The 19,727-nt window shown below is 48.9% G+C and overlaps 1 protein-coding gene across 1 annotated transcript; it reads left to right on the top strand.

Annotated features, from left to right (window-relative positions):
* The first annotated feature begins 914 nt into the window (after nt 1-914).
* On the top strand, nt 915-4,050 carry LOC120705734 (profilin). Its single transcript, XM_039990232.1, has 3 exons — nt 915-1,150; nt 2,041-2,178; nt 3,652-4,050. The coding sequence occupies exons 1-3, from the start codon at nt 1,028-1,030 to the stop codon at nt 3,784-3,786; spliced, it is 396 nt and encodes a 131-aa protein (XP_039846166.1). The 5' UTR covers nt 915-1,027; the 3' UTR covers nt 3,787-4,050.
* Nucleotides 4,051-19,727: the final 15,677 nt, after the last annotated feature.

Here is a 19,727-nt window from a genome sequence, read left to right on the forward strand (position 1 = left end):
TAGAACAAAATGACTATGAATCTGTTTGTTGGGCCAGTCTAGGCCCAAAAATATAAAACTTGGAGTGGGTGACAAGTCTGGTTGGGGTCACCCGCGTGTCCCCAGCAGCCCCCGCTGGGCCTCTCTGTTTTTGCTCTTCGTCAGAGGCGAATCTGGTTACGGCCCATCTTAGCTATATGGGCCTGTCCATCAGATCCGAGCGGCCGAGCACGAGGCCTGGCAGCGTATTGTCCAATTGGTGGGCCGTGTTCCGTGGCGTGCGCATTCCTCTCTAGGCCACTTGCCTTTTATTTTCAGATTACTTTGGGCCACTTGCCTGCCTGCTCTGCTTTTTGCTCCGGGCCGTGGAACCATTACCCTTTTTCTTTGTCAGACTAATTTTCATGGTTTCTAAAAATATAAAAAAGGATTAATTTTCATGGTTCAGGACTCGACGTCTCCCGCTGAATCTTTCCAGCCATGGAGAGCCATCGCTGACCTTGGAAGGCCATGTGAAGAGGGATTCGATTCGGTGCGACGCGACGCGGACGCCGAAAGCAAAAAGGGATCAAATCTTGGGAAACAGTGAGACCGAGACGGCTACCGCCCGTAGGATTTCGCTAGGATCGACCGCCCTGACATCATCGCAGCAACCAGCAACAAGCAGCAGCATCTTGGAGATGACGCTGGATCAGATATCAGCCGTCCATGGAGGCACGGACGGAAGCATCGAATCGTGGAAAACGCAGTTCAGCCACTCATGAAGCAAAACCGGGGGAGAGAAACAAATAAAAATGCCTGTTTTTTTCTCTCTTTTTTTTCACCACCATGCGTCAGAGAACGACGATGCCCACATTGAGCGGAGGCGAGGCGAGGATGTGGATGGATCGGCATCGCCGAGCTGCGGCCGCCACGTCCGCAGCGCCGCTGCGCTCGCATAAGTAGAGCAGAGGACCGAGACGAGGAGCCAGCGGCGGCGACTGCGAGTCCAAGAGCGAGCGGACCCAAGCAGACCGGGCCAGGAAAGCCAGAGGGAGGCGGCGGCGGCATGTCGTGGCAGGCGTACGTGGACGACCACCTGCTCTGCGACATCGACGGCCAGCGCCTCACGGCCGCCGCTATCCTCGGCCACGATGGCGCCGTCTGGGCCCAGTCCGACGCCTTCCCGCAGGTCAGGCTCCCTCCATCGATCCCGTCCCCTCGCCGGTCCCCATTCATTTTGTCGCGATAGGGCAAGCAGGCAGATCCTTAAGCTGATTGTCGTGGACGCCGATGTTTCCTTCACTCCGGTAATTGAGATAATTGAGATCGTCTCGGGTGCAGGTTGCTAGTGTATTTGTGCGTCAACTCCTTCAGTTTCGTCAGAGAACTTCAAGTCTTGGCATAGTGGCAAAGGGAAGATCGATCGATCAACCAATACCAGTGCAATTTTATAAATCTCCTTGTTGTGCCTATTCTGATTTAAGCATTATGTGCTTCAACTATGAAAAAATTATGAATTTTGTTGTAGGGATGTTTCTACCTTTTTTTACTGACAAAGGCACATGTCAATCTTTTAACAGTTATTAGTAAAAAAAACCATCAACCCAGCTACATAAAAGCTGCCCTCTTTGAACTTGTTTACAAATATTTCAAGTTTATTTATACTAATTGTTTGTGTCTACCTTTACTGAACTTTATAAAATCTGCTATTTCAATAGTTTAAGCAAATGGTTAGGGGAGAATCTCCTGTTTATAGCAAAGAGGTAGGACAATGGTGTATTCCACACCCCAATAGGTTTTTTGTATCATTTTTCGCGACCGTGCCTGAGCACGTTTTTCATTAAAGGCTTTTTGTATCCTGATGATCATTTTCTTATTCTTTTGCAACTTATATGCCTAATTTCTGGAAACACAAACAGAAATGTTTGCGATGTATGTTAACTTCTAAGATGCTTCGTGCTAATTCCCATTTCAGTTCCTAAAAATATTTTCAAATTTTTTATTTATTTATTTTTGAAAAGGAGTTTTATTTATTTTTATTGAAACACTCTTATGAATATTTAAATCTGCATTTTGTAGGTCAAACCTGAAGAAATCATTGCAATAATGAATGACTTCAGTGAGCCAGGCTCTCTAGCACCCACTGGTTTATACCTGGGGGCTAGCAAATACATGGTTATCCAAGGTGAACCTGGAGCTGTCATTCGAGGGAAGAAGGTTATGAGTTTGGGTTCCATTTCTTATTGTATGGCATATAATATTAAGATGCACTATTCGGTTAAAATTGATGGCCTCCTTTTTCACAAGTCAACGCTACATCGCTAGTTTCCACCAAAGGAACAATTTTGTAGCAAAGTTCAGTTGACAATTGACATATGTAGAAAATTGAACAGAGCAGACTCCTTATGGATTTACAATGCAAATAAGTTAATACAGAAATAGCAAAGGACATTGGAGCATTAAACTTATTCATATCTATTATCTTATTATTTGGTCAACAAACGGAGCCTCCACATTCGCTCTCAAAGCCTAAAAATTCCCACATTAATCGGAGAAAATAAAATAAAATCTAAATTACCCACCACTGCCATTATAATAAAATTAGTCAAAAATACCCCTTATCAAGAAAATAAGAGAAATTTAAATTACCCACCACTGACATTATCATAAAATTAGTAAAAAATACCCCAAACGGAGCCTCCACATTCGTTCTCAAGATTTAGAAATTCTCACGTTAATCGGAGAAAATAAAAGAAATCTAAATTACCCACCACTGTCATTATAATAAAATTAGTCAAAAATACCCCTTATCGAGAAAATAAGAGAAATTCAAATTATCCACCACTGTCATTATAATAAAGTTAGTAAAAAATACCACTTATCTTATTAGCCAGGCTCACCGCAACCAATATACGTAACATGCGGCACATGAATACGTTAACCACAGATCTAAACAGAATAGGAAAATAGGTTGATGCCATCATCATGTTTTTATAAATGAGATAGATTTACCTTTTTTAAAAAATCTAAACAGAACTCATACGAGGAGAATAGGTTGACTTTATAAAAGCAATATGTAGAACTCGCCGCCAGAGTTCCATAACGTGGCTCGCCTCTGCACAAATGTAACCTTATATAATATCTAGCCGCGCAAATGCGCGGGTAACCCACCTAGTTATATATATATTGATTGGAGAATTAGAATGGCATCCTCTCGTTCCCGGCAGTTGTTGTCCTGGGCCTTTATTTCACCTATCCTTGTGGCTTGGGCCTTTTGTCTGATATAGTATTAGGTGAGCTCGTTTCTGCAGTTGTAGGTCATATCTTCTTAAGGTAGCAACTCCCATCACGAATTATAGATTCTGGTGTTTTAGCCATCTTCTGGCTTCCTCTTGTTTTTGCCAAATCTGATGAGCGATGCACTCAATGCCCGGGGGTTTCTTCCCCCCGCAGGCCAAGTTTATTTTGATGAGCGATGCACCAGAGAGGTGGTCAATCAAAGTAAAAAAAAATATTTATTTTGAGGAAGAAAAAGTAATTCCAGACAGAATTTATGACCCCTACCTCCAGGAACCAGACTAAGTAGACTCTTTATTTCAAAAGATAGGTGTTTCCTGTCCAATGAATTTGAATGTTACCTGTAAGCTATATTGATTTGGGCTCTGTCCCATGTTTTTTTATTTTTTGCAGGGACCAGGCGGGGTTACAATCAAGAAGACCAATCTAGCCATAACCATTGGGATCTATGAGGAACCAATGACTCCTGGACAGTGCAACATGGTTGTGGAGAGGCTTGGTGATTACCTTGTAGATCAGGGCTTCTAAACCCAAAATTTGTAATTTGTGACAGCCGGGTTTGTGTTTGCTGAAATATGCCATCTATCCCATGAATAACTAGCAAATGTTTGGACGAATACTGAACACCGGTGGTTCCTCGTTGTATTGCAACGGCTTCCAACATTCCATGGGGTTTTTTGAGGTCTACCCTCTTACTGGAGCTTACTATTTTGACGTCAGGTTTAAAAAACAGTTCATCTGTACTCATAAGCATGGAATGTCATCTTTTCTCATCGGTATTCAGAACATTTATCAGAATGTTTCACAGAACATTTATCTCATTAATTGCGTGTTTCTGTTGCTCCAGGGGCCTCAGCGTACCATGCCTCTTAAATCCAGCAGGCAGAACGAATCGCATGGCATCCTATTGTGGGGGAGTCACATGGATCGCGTCGCTCCCTGGTAGCCTGAATCCTGGCGGCTCGCTGAGCATCCCATTGTGTAGCAGCCAGCAGCCCAGCAGCATGTTTTTGGATTCGAAACAGGGCGTGAAATTACGTGCCCTGAGACGGACTGAACCTCGTGCTTTGGAATAAATTCCCTCACCGGATAGAAAGCAGGATCTGAGGGAGGCACAGCCTGACATTCCCAGAGCCAATTGTGACGTCCTCATCCTTCAGAAACAGTGCGCAGATCGTCAGATCAGATTCTCTCTCTCTCTCTCTCTCTCTCTCTCTCTCTCTCTCTCTCTCTCTCTCTCTCTCTCCCCATTGCTTCTTTGTACAGCACAGTCCCCCCCCCCCCTCTCCCTCAGAAACAATGCTCAATGGCAGCCGCAACGCAGATCGTTTGAATTCTGGCATGCAGGGCAACCAACTATAACTGTCAGAATGGCGTGTTGAGGCATCAGTGACATGCTGTTCTAGAAACCGAAAGCTTTCCTTTTGCAAAAATGCTAGCACCTGTTTGTGGTTGTGGGCGCGGCGGTGCCCATGTATGAGGAAATTTCAATACAAAATCTGTTCTTGCCTTCGAAGGTTTCAACAAAGCTTCGTTCCAAACTTCCAATCCTCGCGTCTTTACCATCCCTGAGTACGTTTTCAGTGCCCCTGCGATGGCGTCTACTGTTAGAATCATAGCAGGGAGAATCTCTCGATCCTTTCGCTCTGAAGAAACGCCTGCCCTGTTGCCCGCTGCGTGATCTGAATTCTGAAACTAACTGTAAGCACTGTCTTGGTAGCAATCTTGTAAATGCGGAGGTCCTCCAGGCAGGCTGCAGCGTACGTGGAATTCCCCGGGCTTCGAAACCCGCACCGCAGGCTTGAGCTCGGCAGACGGCAGCGATTCAAACGCCTTGCCTGAGGAACAGCCGTTTGAATCGTTCCCGCGAAATGTGTTGGCGCTGCCACCCTGATGAGGATGGTGGTCCATATCAGACCCCAGAGGTAAGAGCAAATGAGCCTGGGGTGATGGGGAGCCCTCGAGATTTTAATTGGGAATCAATGTGCCTGACCACGGCCGGGCTAGAGCAATGATGGTGGAGGGAGCGCAGGAGGATCGGCCGGCTCAGTTCAGGTGTTCCCCTCCCTCTGAACAGGCTGCTGGCTCGCGTACACTACACCCTGATCGATGCCTACAGGATTCTACAGGTTTCAGATCTCGAGAGCCGTGGGTTCAGGCACGGCGCGCCCTCGGGGTGGCACGGGCCGTGCGGCGGCCTCGGCGCCGGCTTCAGGCCCCGCCGGCGCCGCGGGTTGTCTTTGCCGTGCTCTGCGCCGCCCATGATGCGCGGATGGGCGGCTGCAGGCACCCGCTGCCGTCAGCAGTGGCGATCCATGGCTTTATTGGGCACGTAAATCCAGCTCCATCCATGGCTTTGAAAACGCTCCGTACCACGTCAGGGTACATAGTTTTCACTGTCCGGGCCTCCGGCATCCGATTTATTTACAGGTACGGGCAGAGTTCAGTCAATCTTTCAAGAAATTCACCGCTCGTTTTCACCGAAGATCGTGGAGTCAATTCCCTGTGTGCCATTGAAGAATTGAGGTCATCCCTTATGTGCCATTGGAAATTAACCCATCCCTTGTATGCCATCGTTTATAATTTTTCATCCCCTACATGCCATTGCCGTTAAGTTTCCTAACAGAGCCGTTGGATCTCGCGAGACGCTCTCCCCCTGCTCCCGTCCCTGCCCCGGCGGCAGCTCCGTGCGCGCCTCCCTCCCCGGCCGGCCACCCTCCGCTCGCACCGGCCGAGGCGAGCAGGGCCGAGCGCGCGCGGCGGCCATGGCGGAGGAGTCGAGGCGGCGGCGGGCCTCCCTCCCCGGCCGGCCACCCTCCGCTCGCACCGGCTGCGGCGAGCAGGGCCGAGCGCGCGCGGCGGCCGCGGCCCTTGCTCCCCGTCCCTGCCCCGGCGGCCGCTCCGTGCGCGCGGGCGGCCGGCCGTCCCTGCCCCTGCCCCCCGGCGGCGGAGCCTCCCTGGTAGAGCTCGCGGCGGAGCTCCGTGCGCCCGTCCTTGGCCCGGCCATGGCGCGGCGGTGGATGCCCATCTCGTCCCCATCGCATTCCTCCCTCCTCCTCCTCTCTCTCTCTCTCTCACGGAGGCCATGCCGCGGCGGTGGAGGCCCGCCCGCGCGGCGGAGGCCATGGCGCGCCAGTGCCCCGCCAGCAGGATTCGCGCGCGGCGGCCATGGCGGAGGAGTCGAGGCGGCGGCGGGGCTCCCTCCCCGGCCGGCCACCCTCCGCTCGCGCCGGCCGCGGCGAGCAGGGCCGGGCGCGCGTGGCGGCCGCGGCCCTTGCTCCCTCCGCTTGCGCCGGCCGCGGCGAGCAGGGCCGGGCGCGCGGGGCGGCCGCGGCCCTTGCTCCCTCCGCTTGCGCCGGCCGCGGCGTGCAGGGCCGGGCGCGCGTCGCTCAGCAACGGCGGGGCGGAGTAGCTCGGCAACAGCGGCGCGGAGCGGCATCGGGAACGGCGGGCCGGAGCGGCTCGACAGCGGCGCGCGCGGTAGGGCTCGAGCGGCTGCGCAGCGCTGCGGTGGTAGAGCACTGCACTGCGGCGTGCGTCATCGGTCTGTTAGGAAACTTAACGGCAATGGCATGTAGGGGATGAAAAATTATAAACGATGGCATACAAGGGATGAGTTAATTTCCAATGGCACATAAGGGATCACCTCAATTTTTCAATGGCATGCAGGGAATTGACTCAAGATCGTGAGGGGGAAGTGCAAAACTTATCCACACCACTGCACCGCAAAGGACACCTGCCTTCTGCCTCCTGCTTGCTACGAGAGGCAGCGCACCAGTATGGCAGTCACCGTTGTCTTGCTGATCCAATGTTGCTAGCTGCTGGAGTACCTATAATTTAGCAGTAGGTCAACCAACAAAGAAACTCGTGTGCATACCGCTGGATCCTGCTGCCGGTTTGCAACAAATACAAGATCCAAGCTTTCGAATCCTCCTCCTCCTTCCCCTCCCTGTAAAGTGTGGGAGTCAACAATCCTAAGCTGAAGCCTGAAAGCACGGCCGTATCTTCGCAACGGTAACGGGAAAAATGCAGGTAGGCCGGCTACTGCTCGTACTAGGCTCACTGATTGGACAGAATCCCGATTCAGAACAAGTTGCATTTCTAAACTGCTGGTACTCCCCAGCAATTCCCTGCTAACCAATGCAGTTTAAGCACAGATTAAACTAACTGCTCCTGCACTGCTGCTTCTGCTTACAGGAGTTGTATATTCCGTGAGGTTACTAGGAGTATCAAATCTATCAGTGGAGGGGATCAAGGTAGGCTGCTCCAGGGCCGGGATTTAACTGAATGACAGATTAGGCCGCCTGCATTTGACTTATAGAAATCATGGCACGCGACCTGGTCCCAAAAGGATTCAAACTTTTTGAAACGGGAGAGCATGCTTGCTTAACTGGCCCGGCGGTTGGGATTAGAGCACAGATAAGATGGGTGCTTAATGACAAACGGCTACATGAAACTTATGTCAATACGTCTCGTTTGGCGTGCTAATTAAATTGGCGACGCAGCAGGATTCGCTGGGGTGGGGTATTTAGGACTGCACATGCATAGGAGTTTCAAAAATAATCAAGTGTATGAACTCAAGGCATGCAGTAACTGGCATCCAGGCAGTTTTTACCTCTAAGAGCAAGTATAACAATGCTGAGTAAGCAGACGACTCACAGTCCACGTCAGAAAAGATCATAGCTGGCGGAGAGAGAAGAGAAGAGAGAGAAACAGGCGAGCGACTCGCGAGTCGCCAGCTCAAGCGGGCGTACGAGCGCTTCTGCCATTCTTATTCGTTCACGCTGCTGCTACAACTGAAAAGCCATTTATGAGGTTGGGGCCCGCCACTACACCAGCTGGGCAGGTCGCATGTGCTAGAGGGTGAGACGCCGTCTGCTCGGCGCATCTATTATCCTTGCTCTAATCCAGTACTATAAAAAATGGAGGAGATTTGACGCATCTTTAAAATGTGGATACTAAAAGGAAAACAAGAGGGCAGATGCACATAGAGTCTGAACGGCCTGAACAGTCCCTTAATAATTACTCAAAAATAAGTGTCGTTATAATTCTCTTAAATCAACCATTCCAAGCTTACTTCAGTTAGCTGCATACTATTACCTTTTATATAGAGTTGAAAATGATTGATTTGTCTCGCGTTGTAGTTTTATAAAGATGTATTTTTGCTATGTTTTACAATTTTTTTGGTAAAAGAAAAAACTTTACAACAAAAATTTAGTAAAAAAAATTGACGCAGTTGTGACTAGGGAGAGTATATGTTTGCTAGGACTAAAAAAGTGGTAACACTTAACCTGAATTCACAATATAATCAAACAAGCATAGCGAACCGATTTGAATAATCAAATGCGACCAAATGGTGGCACTGCATCGCCCCAGGAAACTGAACTGCCGTGTGGCGGCATTGCTGGGCTCGATGCAAACAACATACGGGCCACTGACATCGCTGAGAACATTTGTCCGTGTTTCGTTGTTTGAAAACTACGCCACGCAAAAATGTTAATTGAAACCTACTCAAGCTCTCAGGTGTCAGGTTAGGTATGCAAAACATTTGCATGCCCCTGGAAAACATGGCACGAGAAGCAAGGGCGCCCAATACGACGAAATGAAGCAGTAAAAGGACACGGCCGAATTGAATCTGATCAATCATACATTTATTTATTCAATCTCACTATTATTATAATTGGAGGCTTCTTTTGAAGTTTAGGTAGACAGTCTAAAAAAAGAGAAATTCTTACAAAAAGTAGAAACATTTGACCATCAATCGGACAACTGCAATCTAATCATAATGGTCATTAAATTTGTTATCTTTTTTAATAAATTACCCACACCTGTCATTGTAAAAATAGACTAAAGTAAGTAACCCTACCCATCTCTGCCATTGTAAAAAAAAAATCTAAAGTAATCCCCTAATATTCATGAAAATACCCACCTATGTCATTATAAAAATAATAAAAATAACCCACTAAATTTGCATATAAATTATCCAATTGTATCATTATTAAAAATTAAAGTAACCTCTAAATTTGAATCTAAACTATATAATTATAGAAAAAAGTTAAAGTGCACCAATATAAATTCTAAATTACTATTTCATTATTAATATATTATTTATATAAAAATACTATCCACGATATGTGTCACCATGTATTCATGTATGATGGAAGAGACAAAAATTGATAAATATATATCAAACACACATGGAGGTGTGATCTAAAATAAAATCTATTGCAACTATATAATAATAAATAGAGTAAATTGCACCCACCATACAACAACTTGTCACGTGGATGCAAATTAGTCCAACAACTTGTAAAATACTCAATTTAGTGCAATAACTTGATAGGTGGGTGCAGATCGGTCCAACAACTTGTAAAATGCCCAATTTAATGCAATAACTTAACAAATAGGTGCATTCACAGTCCAAACATTACACTGCTATGTTACTAATGCAAGGTCTCAATAAAGAGTATATTCACGTTGGGACAAATTATTAAGTAATATCTGACCATTGATTTTTGTGTTGCGCTTGCGTGGCAATGTATTTGGTCAAGATAAGAACCCTAAGTGTTTAGAAATTAATGTTATGTCTTTACATTAATTATTTTTGTATAGTGATTTAATTTTGATTAAAATTATTTAATTTGATATTCAATATTGAAAAATTCACCCTCACTGTTTTCGATATGTTTGATTATATGTACTGTTAAGCTAAAAAAACTAATATGTTGATACAAACAATTGATATCTTCTAAGAGCTTGGTACATATATTTCTAAAGCCTCCTATATTCGTTAGAACGAAAAATGAGCTAAATAAAGTAATAAACAGAAATAAACATGACCAAAGTTGAATACATGAGCAGAAGCGCAGAAGAAACCTAAGGGTTCAGGGTCTCTCTTATCGACTTTAGTGTTTCAGTGATGCTAATGGTGTAATTCTAAAATTTGATTGAATTTGAACTAATAGAAAATTGTATATAGTTGAAAAGTAACAACCGGATCACCATCAATAGTTTCCATTTATTAAATTTAAGAATTATTGACATTCATATACTGTGCTTAATATGTTGTTGTTGTAATGATGGTTAAATAATATATTATTTTTAATAAAACTATAATTAAATTATTTTGAGAATAAAATTATTGGCGTCAATTGCGACATCAAAATTTGTGGTCAAATAATACGTTCTCACGTGAATCTACTGTTTACTGTTTATTGTGATCTTACGTGAGCAAATATATTATCATGTAAGGTTTGAACTGTGAATGCACTAATTATGTATTTTCAAAGTTGTTGGATCAATCTGCACTCAGTTGTCAAGTTATTGTATTAAATTGAGCATTTTACAAGTTGTTGGACTAATTTGCACCCACCTGCCAAGTTGTTGTACAGTGCGTGCAATTTACTCTAATAAATATGTATTTTAGAGTATGTCTTAGAATATTTGACAGATGAAAAAGGATGTGAGATAGATAATTATAATTATTAGTTATATAAGTCTTGCTTTTATATTAATTCTAATTTGGGAACATATTAGGTGCAAACCAATCTCTCTGTGTAAACTATGGAAACTTCAATCGAGGCCATCGGATCAACATCCAAGGGGAGGGGCGCAGGGTGGTGGGAGGGGGGATTTGCAGTGTGATTACCCAATCCAAGGGCGGGTCCAGATTGTAAAATTATCCAATCCCCCATACCCCTTGGATGTTGATCCGATGATCCAGATTGAAGTTTTCATAGTTTGCACGAAGAGATTGGTTTGCACCTAATACTCACCCTGGGCATTCGGTAAATACCGGACTGATCGGTTCGGTTTTTCGGTGCCATTGTAAATTCGGTTCCTCAGAAATTGGTACCGATCGGTTCCTAAAAAAATTTGGTACCGAGAAAATTCGGTATCGGTAAATTTGGTTCGGTTTCGGTATTTACCGAACAGTACTGAACTGATCACAGAGAGGATGTAATAGTAGGTTCAAAGACTAATTTTAACATCACTTCATAGATAATAATAGTGCAAAATATAAATAAATATAAAAGTCCACATGACTATAAGTGTGAGTGCCAAAATACGTAATATAGTAGTCTACAATAGTACAATCACTAATATAACAACACTCAAACTTATCACATTTCACGTAATTTCGGTAAATCCGGTAAACTCTATTCGGTTTCGGTATTTACCTTGGTAATTCGGTTCCTGAAAACACGGAACAGCAGGAACCGAATTTTTCGGTTTCACTAATTTCGCTTCGGTTCTCGGTAATTTTGGTTCGGTATTCCACCACTATAGAAATCCTTTTCCGAGGCAGTCAAAATCGCTTTTTCGAGGCGGGCAAGCCAACCGCTTTAGACATACCGCCACGGTTAATGGGACAATAACCGAGGCGCAAATAAAAAATCTAAAAAAAATGAAAGCCCGCCGAGCCTATCACGCTGCCGCCGCTCGATCCGCCGCCGCCGCCCCGAATCCGCTGGCGGGGGAGCGCGCTGCCGAGCCCTGCCCTCGGATCTGCCGGCGGGGGCCGCCGCCGAGCCCCCGGATCTGCGGCTTGGGGGCCGCCACTGGATCTCTCGCGCACGCCGCGCCGGAGGGGGCCGGCTCCTGCACGCCACAGCTGGAGGGGTCCGGGCCTCCTCCCGCGCGCCGCTGACGCCGGAGGGGGTCGGGCCCCGTGCGCCGCCACCGGAGGTGTGACAACCCGAAAATTTACCAAAATAAATCACGCGCCAAAAATAATTTTCAAATCTCTTTTTATCATTGAGCTCAATCCTTTCCTGTCCGAACTCCCCAAATCCCCCGAAACCATTCCCATCGAATCTCTGTCCCGACACCCGAATCCAATCACTGTTCCATCTCCCTTTTTCTCCTCGTTCCGCATGCGTCACCGTCGCCGCACGCGCATGGCTGACCGGCCCCGCGTCCGCCGCCGCGAATTTCGCCGGCGCGCGCTTTCTCTCTCTCTCTCTCTCTTTCTCTCTCTCTCGTTCTCTCTTCCTTTTTATTTTTCTTTTTTTCCCCTCCTTCTCCCTTCTTCCTCCCTCTCCTCTGCCATGCCCTCCCGCACGCGCAAGCACGGCGCTGAGCGCGATCGACGCCGGCCTCCCCTTCCCAGCGCCCCGCTCGAATGCCCCATCCTCGCCGTGCACGCCGATCTCCCTTGCACGCGGTCACCCCTGCTCCCGGCCGCCCCCACGCGTTCCACGCGGCCGCGCCGCTCGCCGCTGCCAACTCGTCCCGCCGCCCCCACGCGCTGCACGCGCACGCGCAGAACACGTTCCACGCATCCGCGCCGCTCGCCGTGCCGCCCGTCGACCGCACAGCGCCGCCGCCTCGCCGCCCAAGCCGCACTGCTCGTGCACAACGACGCTGCAGGCCGCACAGCACCCCGCCTCGCCACTCGAGCCGCACGGCCTGATGCCGAGCATAGTAGCCGGCTCCTCCACGTGCTTGTCCTCCCCTGCGCGCCCTCCCTACCCGAGCCGTCATGTCGCCACCGCGAATCGAGCTGTCGCTTCACCGAGCGCCATTAAGGCCGCCCGCCGAGCTCACCGGCCTCCACCGCGCCCCTCTCCCTCCGCCGCCTTATCCCGCCTATAATTAGGCCCCCCTGCGCTGGTCCCCACCCCACAACGCCGACCACCGCCACTAGCCCTCGCTCCTGGATCCCAGCGCCACCACCCCGAGAAGCTCCGCCCGCCGCCGCAGGCCACCGTCGCGCCGCCACCTCGCTCCATCCCAATCCAAGGTGAGAGGGGCAATGCAATGCCCTCTCCCTCCTCTCCCTTCTTCCCTCCTCCTTGACCGCCGCCAGACCCCGCAGTAGCGCCACCACGACCACCGCCGCCGCCGCCCGCCGGCTGTCGTGGCCGGGCCGCTTCATTCCACCTCCGCCCGAGCTGCGGCCGGGAATCGATTCCCCGTGTCGCCCTTCCCCTTTCCCCCCTCATCTCGGCCGCCACCGTGGCCCGGAGCCGCCGACCAGGCGCCGCCGGCCACCGCCACCTCCTTTCCTCTGTTTCACGGGAGTGGAACGGGAGGGAGGAGGAAGAAAGGCAATTTTGCCTTTAGGCCCCTGCCTTTCTCTATATTCTATTGAGAACCCTCCCACCTATCTAGTTCTTTTCCAAAAGAAACCCTTCATATTTTTCTATTCGCAAATAAACCCTCCACCATATAGAAATAATTCTGAATATGCCCCTGCCCCTTTTCAGAGTAACCCGTGTATTTCTAGAAATTGCAACCAAGTCCTTTCTATTCCAAAAGTAATTACAAATAAGCCCCCTGATCCATGTTTAGCCCCTAAACCTCTCTTTATCCTATCATTTCATGCTCCAAACATTCTCCGATTGACCTGAAACTTTACCACGCCTCTTCTAACATAATTCCAGCCATGCCATTTGAAAACTGCCCAAAAATATTATTCCTATCTCCATATTTGAATTGTTCCCGATTCGAGCTCAACGATAAAACCTTTATTTCTTTTGCTTGATTGTGTGCTTGCTTGTGTGCGTCGTAGATCACGGTGTGAACGAGGGAGAACCCGTCGACGAGCAGTACTGCGAGCAAGTGAACGAGGACTAGATCCGCGACCCTGAACCCGAAGGACAGTACCTCGATCAGGACTTCCCGGAAGGCTTTGAGAACGACAAGTTCAATATCATCCTTTGATGCATGTTTTGTCCCAGTTTTATAAACACAACCTATTGGCTTGTTTTACAAAACTGCATATGTTTTGACTGCTGAAAATATGATTGGATAGCCACCCCTTGATTTGCTATAACCATTCATTGATCACCTAGATTAATGTCTGAATGTGATTTTTTTTGACGTTAATCGCTGCTAGAACACTTAGGACCTTAAACACGGTACAACTTGTTTTATAAAAGGAAAAATGTGTGAGTGTGTGGGAAGGGAAAATGTGGAATTTTCGAAAGATGAGTTTAGACGGGATGGATGGCACTTCTGTGTGAATTGCCGAATGGTGTGCTCGTACCTGTTTGGTTGAGCAAGGTTGGGAGATATCCATCTTGTCATAATTAAGGACCGAGTTGGTGTGTCATCTTGCCTAACTCCACTATCGTGCAAACCACTCGACTGTTGTATGGGCAACGGCTTGGCATAAACCCCACTAGTTAGTCTGATAGCCATCAGGAGAGCTGAGAGCAACGGGTGATCAAGGAGAAGGGATAAGCTCTGTGTGACTTATGCCTCGGTTAAACCTCGGAGATAGGTCAATGGCCCCTTGGTGGAACCCGTGGTGCCTAGTCAGGTCTAGCTAAGGTGGGTAATGGCTTTGTTGGGATCTGCACCGACACTAAGGTGATCATGATGTGGTACCCTGTTTGTGGGTAAAGTTGCACACCTCTGCAGAGTTAAAATCTATTTGAATAGACGTTCCCACGGTATTGGGCGAGTTACGATTTGGTCACACAACTAGCACTTCTTCTGGGATTGTTTGGGTTGATGTGAGTGTTTTGAAAAAGTGTCCAGCAGTTGTTCCGTGGGCTACTGCGAATGGGGAGTCCGGTAGCATTAAAACTTGGATCCTTTGTGTAGGATCAACCCCACTCAATATACGGTCAAGTAAAGAATTGTTTTGGGAAAACCCTTTTTAAAAATAAACACTTGCATGAGTAAAATCTAGCTTTACTACAAATAAACCTCAGCCTTATCCTTGATGTATCCTGTGCATATCTGTGATACCCCCCCTCTGTAGATGGGGTTGGACTTGTTGAGTACTTTTGTACTCACCCGATATATATTTGTGGTTTTTCTTCAGAAGAAGATCATGACTTCGTGGTTGAAGATGTTGAGTAGAGGTTGCGTCTGCGCCCAACCTTGCATGTGGTATTGGTCCCCTACAAGATGCTTCTGCTAGCGCATTACTCTGAGCCCGAGCTGGAGACCGTCTGGGTCGTACTTTGGTGTATCACCGTAGTTGTTTTACTACTTATTATCGTTTGTATCGAGTGTCCGCCTCCTCGGAGATTTGTACGGTGACTGTACCATCTATTGAATAAATGTGTTATCAGCTTTCTGGGACTGATATTTGTATCACATTTAGTCTCTACTTATGTGGGGATGCTTCAGGAGGGAGGCGGGCCTCCTCCCGCGTGCCGCCGCCGCCGGAGAGGGCAGGGTCCGCGCCGCCGGGAGGGAGGGACGGGGGGCGCGCCGGATCCGTTGCCGGGAGGGAGGGAGAGAGAGTGGAGGGGGAGGGGGCGGCGCCGGTTTCAGGGGAGGGAGAGGGAGGGAGTGGAGGGAGAGGGCGCAGAGAGAGATTGAGAGTTAGGGTTAGGGTTTGTGGTTGTTATATAGTCCTTCTATGCAATTGGGCTCGTATGGGCCGAGTTTGGGAATGGTCTATTAATGGAGGCGGACCACTATAACATAACCGTCTCGGAAAATAGAAGCATTAACTGAGGTGGTTATTTATTGTGCCCGCCTCCGAGGCCTTTTTAAAGCTCCTCGGTTAATCAATTTTTGTAGTAGTGTTCGGTTCTCGATATTTTGTGCCCATGGTTACCTAATAAGTTCCCTTCTAATTTTATCCTGTGTGGAATCATGGGTTGATAGGCTAGTATCTCTAATTATTAGCTGGCCAATCTCAATGGGGGTTTCATAATATTAAATATCATCATTTTTGCTGACATGTCAAGGAGAGAGAATGATGGGGTTTCAAGGGTTGTGAAGAAAGTTTCATCACCATGAAACCCATCTGGCACAGTTTCCTAGTTCTCAATCTAGGTAACTAGGCAGCGATGTCGGTGTCCTGACTCGGCGGTCCGGACCCAACTAGTGATTGAAATGAACCGGGTTGTCGAACGGACAACCCGACTCCCTGTATCGTCATGATAGTCCCTGGATCAGTAGCTATCACATACAGAACTCATTTCAATTACATATCACAGTCATACTTCACGATAAAACACAACAAAGGTTTAATTATTACATAATCCAGCGGATTGTAGTACAAAATCATCTGGTACAAGCCCATTGGGCTAAAAGGGAACAACCAGAAAACGGAAGCGGTAGCTAGACTTCTGGGGCATCCTTCATCTTGACGTCTTCTTTCATCCACAGGCAAACTTGAGCGAAGCACGAGTCGTCCTTAGTCCTTCCTTCAAAGTCATCGTCGATCCTCGAGTCGGATCCTGCATCTACCAAACTATCCCCAAGGACGGGATAAGTTCACGTCACCATCCGTATGCAAGCTTTAAGTGGATGCATTATGGTATAAGAAATAGTCAACGGATAAGGCTAGAGTTTCCTATGCGTAGCATCAACAAAGTATAGCATCTGCCAAGTCACCTGACGCGGGCCATTCCGGCATCCCGGACTCCATTCCGGCATCCCGGACTCCCGGTCAACTCACACCTCCGAGACTCACCCAAGTCCCTGATAACCAAGTCAGTGCGAGAACTCCCTCTCCTCGCACCTCAGCTGCTATCCAAGCAGGAAAGTAGGCTAGAGGGAGGCAGAAAAGTATCATGTCACACTAACTAATGGAAGTAACAGAAGAGTAGGAATGTACATGACCGAGTACGCGGCTATACGTATAGTTTTCACCCTGCAGGGGTTGTAAACATGTACCCACTCGAATCGCTGCCAGCCGGAGGCCAGCCGACTGACATCGAGACACCGGTCTACTGAGAACAAGAACTAGCAGCCATGGCACCATCCTGCTTTCCCCGGTATAGGCGCGTTCTCTCGCAAGAGGTCGCCCCGGGACTATGAAGCCATCTAGAATAGGATTCCCATGAATCCCGCGAATCGGGGAACGTCAGGTCCACACCTGCTCCCCCTGCACCGATACTACATCCGCCTACAGGCTTGGCACCACACTTACTAGCCTCGGATCGGATCCACCCACATAGTGGATAAGTGGTGTGCACGCTCACAAAGTCCCACTAATCATAGTTACACCAACCGGTTCCTTATATGCTGGGGCAAGCATCTCCGTCCTCATGCGTATCCACCACAGCGGTCCGCGACTGGCACCCATTACAGGTAAGGCCCCCAAAACACCTCCAGAGTCTAATCGTGTCCAACGACACAAACATGCACCCACAACAGGTTCTCGCAGGGTGTGCCCAACACCCCCGCAAAGTCAACTTGCTCGCCCCCTGCTAAAAGCCCTAATCACCAACTCCTAATATGGTGGATCTCCACTCACGCCAAGACTATCATATCACGAGGAAATCCAATACATACACATGCAAGCATATCAACCATTCAAACATGGTTTATTTTAGGAGTTCAAGGAATAATGGCACACAATTGGCTATGCAGGTTCATCTCATAACAGTAATAAAGCGATAGCAGTTCTAGCAAGCAATGCCTAATAGGTAATCAAATCATAGATGGGCGTGAACCTGAGACTTCTCATAGTCGTCCTAGGTCTTCGGAGTCATCTCGTAGTCCGGTATGTCCTTCTGGGTCCTCTGGGCGTCCGGGGCATCGATCAGCTCCTCCTCGCTAAGGGCCTATTCGTAATTACGAATTACTAAGGGGGCCAAAGTGCAAAAGTGCACAAAAGTATCCAAATAAGATCCAAATCACACCAAAACCTACTCTAACAGGTAGATCATGATTTTAGAAAAATTATGAAACTGGTTTCATAATTTTTGGAGCTTCGGTTAATTAATTATTAATTTTTGAAGCCTAAATCTATTTCTGAAATTAACAAATGATTTTCGGAAAAAGAAAATACATAGGGCCGACACATGGTAGGACAGGAGAATGCCACGTGTCCTGCTGACGTCACCATGACGTCAGCGCAGGGTCGGTTCCTGCTGACGTCAGCGGGGTCAAAGCTGACGTCAGCGTTGACTGGTCAATGTTGACCAGTCAACGTCCAGGTCGGCAGGGTCCACGTGTCAGTGGCCCCACCTGTCAGCCACTCACTAGAGGATGACATGTGTTACCCGCGGGTTAAAAGGTTAACAGAAAAGAAGAAGAGGTCCGATAGCTACTGGGCCGAAATGGATGGCACGCCGGCTCAAGGTGTTGGGTATGGCGGGCTCAAAGGAACGGGTTGGCTAGGGAAAATAGCTCGCAGGCCGGCTCAGACATGGCTCGGCTTGGCAGATCGACTTGGGCTCGGCTCCACAGGCCGGCTCGGGGCGGCTCGGCTTGACAGGACGAAACAAAGGCCACGACCCAACAGCTCTCTCTTTCTACCTTCTCTCTCTCTTACAGGCGGGTCCCGCGGGACAGTGTAATCCTGCCCGCTGACAACTGGGTCCTACCTGTCAGCGGGAGGACGGATCTGGTGTGGCTGACCAAATCCGATGCGGCTCGCTCGTGTGTGGCCAAGGTGTGCGTGTGTGCTAGGCATGGTTGAGGGTGTGCACTGCAGGTGCTCGACAATATGTTGCGGCGGACCAGAAAGACACGCGTGTGGCATTGCAGCGTCAGCCGCGGTGGTCGTGCACGGCAAGGCTAGGGTGCAACGGCGGTTGCGGGGAGGCCAGGCGGAAATGGGCCGGGCAAGGCTGGCTCCTGCCCACGACAGTGCGGCGCACTCGCGCGGCTGCGCGCGGGCACGTCGTGGTGAGGGCGGCAGCAACAAGGCGGCGGCCCTGTTTTGGGCGGCTCGGGCAGGACTGGGCAAGGGCTCACGGCGGGTGGCGTGTCTGTGCGGCCGGGGCAACGTCAAGGTTCGGGTTCGTGCAAGGCGGTCGTGCGCATCGTGGCGTGGCCACAACGCGGTGGAACGGGGCGTCAGGGCGACGACGAGGCCGGGCACGGATAGTGCAGCGCGTTCGCGCGGCCACGTGCACGGCACGGCCATGGCGAGGCTCGGTTTCAATGTGGGGGAGGTCCAAGATGCAGCCTTATGGCCAGCGGGGCTCGGTTTCGTGCAGGACGAAGGAAAAAGGGTGGCGACACGACGGCAAAAAGGGGAAACAGGGGTGCGGCGTACGGCGGCGGGCTCACTGGCGGGCTCGTGGAGGTCAGGCGTGACGAGGTGGCGAGGGAGAGAGGGAAGGGAAAGGCACACGGCGCCAGTTGGTGCGTGGGTCCGCGTAGTCAGCGTCACTGGCGAAGGGAGGCGGCGTTCGGGTTGGGCCGGCGTGTTGGGCTGTGCGGCTGGAGTGATGCGGACCGTGCAGGCCGGTCGGGTGAGGAAGGGGTGGTTGGGCCGGCGATTTAGCAGGCCGAGGCCGCTGTGTGGGTTGGGCTAGGCTGGGGTAGGTTAGGAGGTTTAGGCCCAAGGTTAGATAGGGGTTTGAGTTAGCTCTTGCAAATAATTTGAATGGCTTAATTCAAATTATTTGCCACTCAACTTCAACCAAAATCCAATCAAACCAGATTTGAAACAAGGTATATCCAAATAAACTCCAACTCCAAATATAACACACTAACATTTATAAACCTTATATTTGTTTTGGTTTTAATTTACTAGGAATTTATTGTGGAGGAGAGATCAACCTTATGTTGTTTCTACCTATTAGCACATGCAC

Source organism: Panicum virgatum, chromosome 5K, assembly GCF_016808335.1.
Source record: "Panicum virgatum strain AP13 chromosome 5K, P.virgatum_v5, whole genome shotgun sequence".
NCBI lineage: Eukaryota > Viridiplantae > Streptophyta > Magnoliopsida > Poales > Poaceae > Panicum > Panicum virgatum.

Bases quoted from the DNA above. Each gene is read 5' to 3' on its own strand.
- LOC120705734 (XM_039990232.1), top strand. From the start codon at position 1,028: ATGTCGTGGCAGGCGTACGTGGACGACCACCTGCTCTGCGACATCGAC. The intron at 1,151-2,040 runs GTCAGGCTCCCT...TGCATTTTGTAG, and splicing joins AGTCCGACGCCTTCCCGCAG to GTCAAACCTGAAGAAATCAT. The intron at 2,179-3,651 runs GTTATGAGTTTG...TATTTTTTGCAG, and splicing joins CTGTCATTCGAGGGAAGAAG to GGACCAGGCGGGGTTACAAT.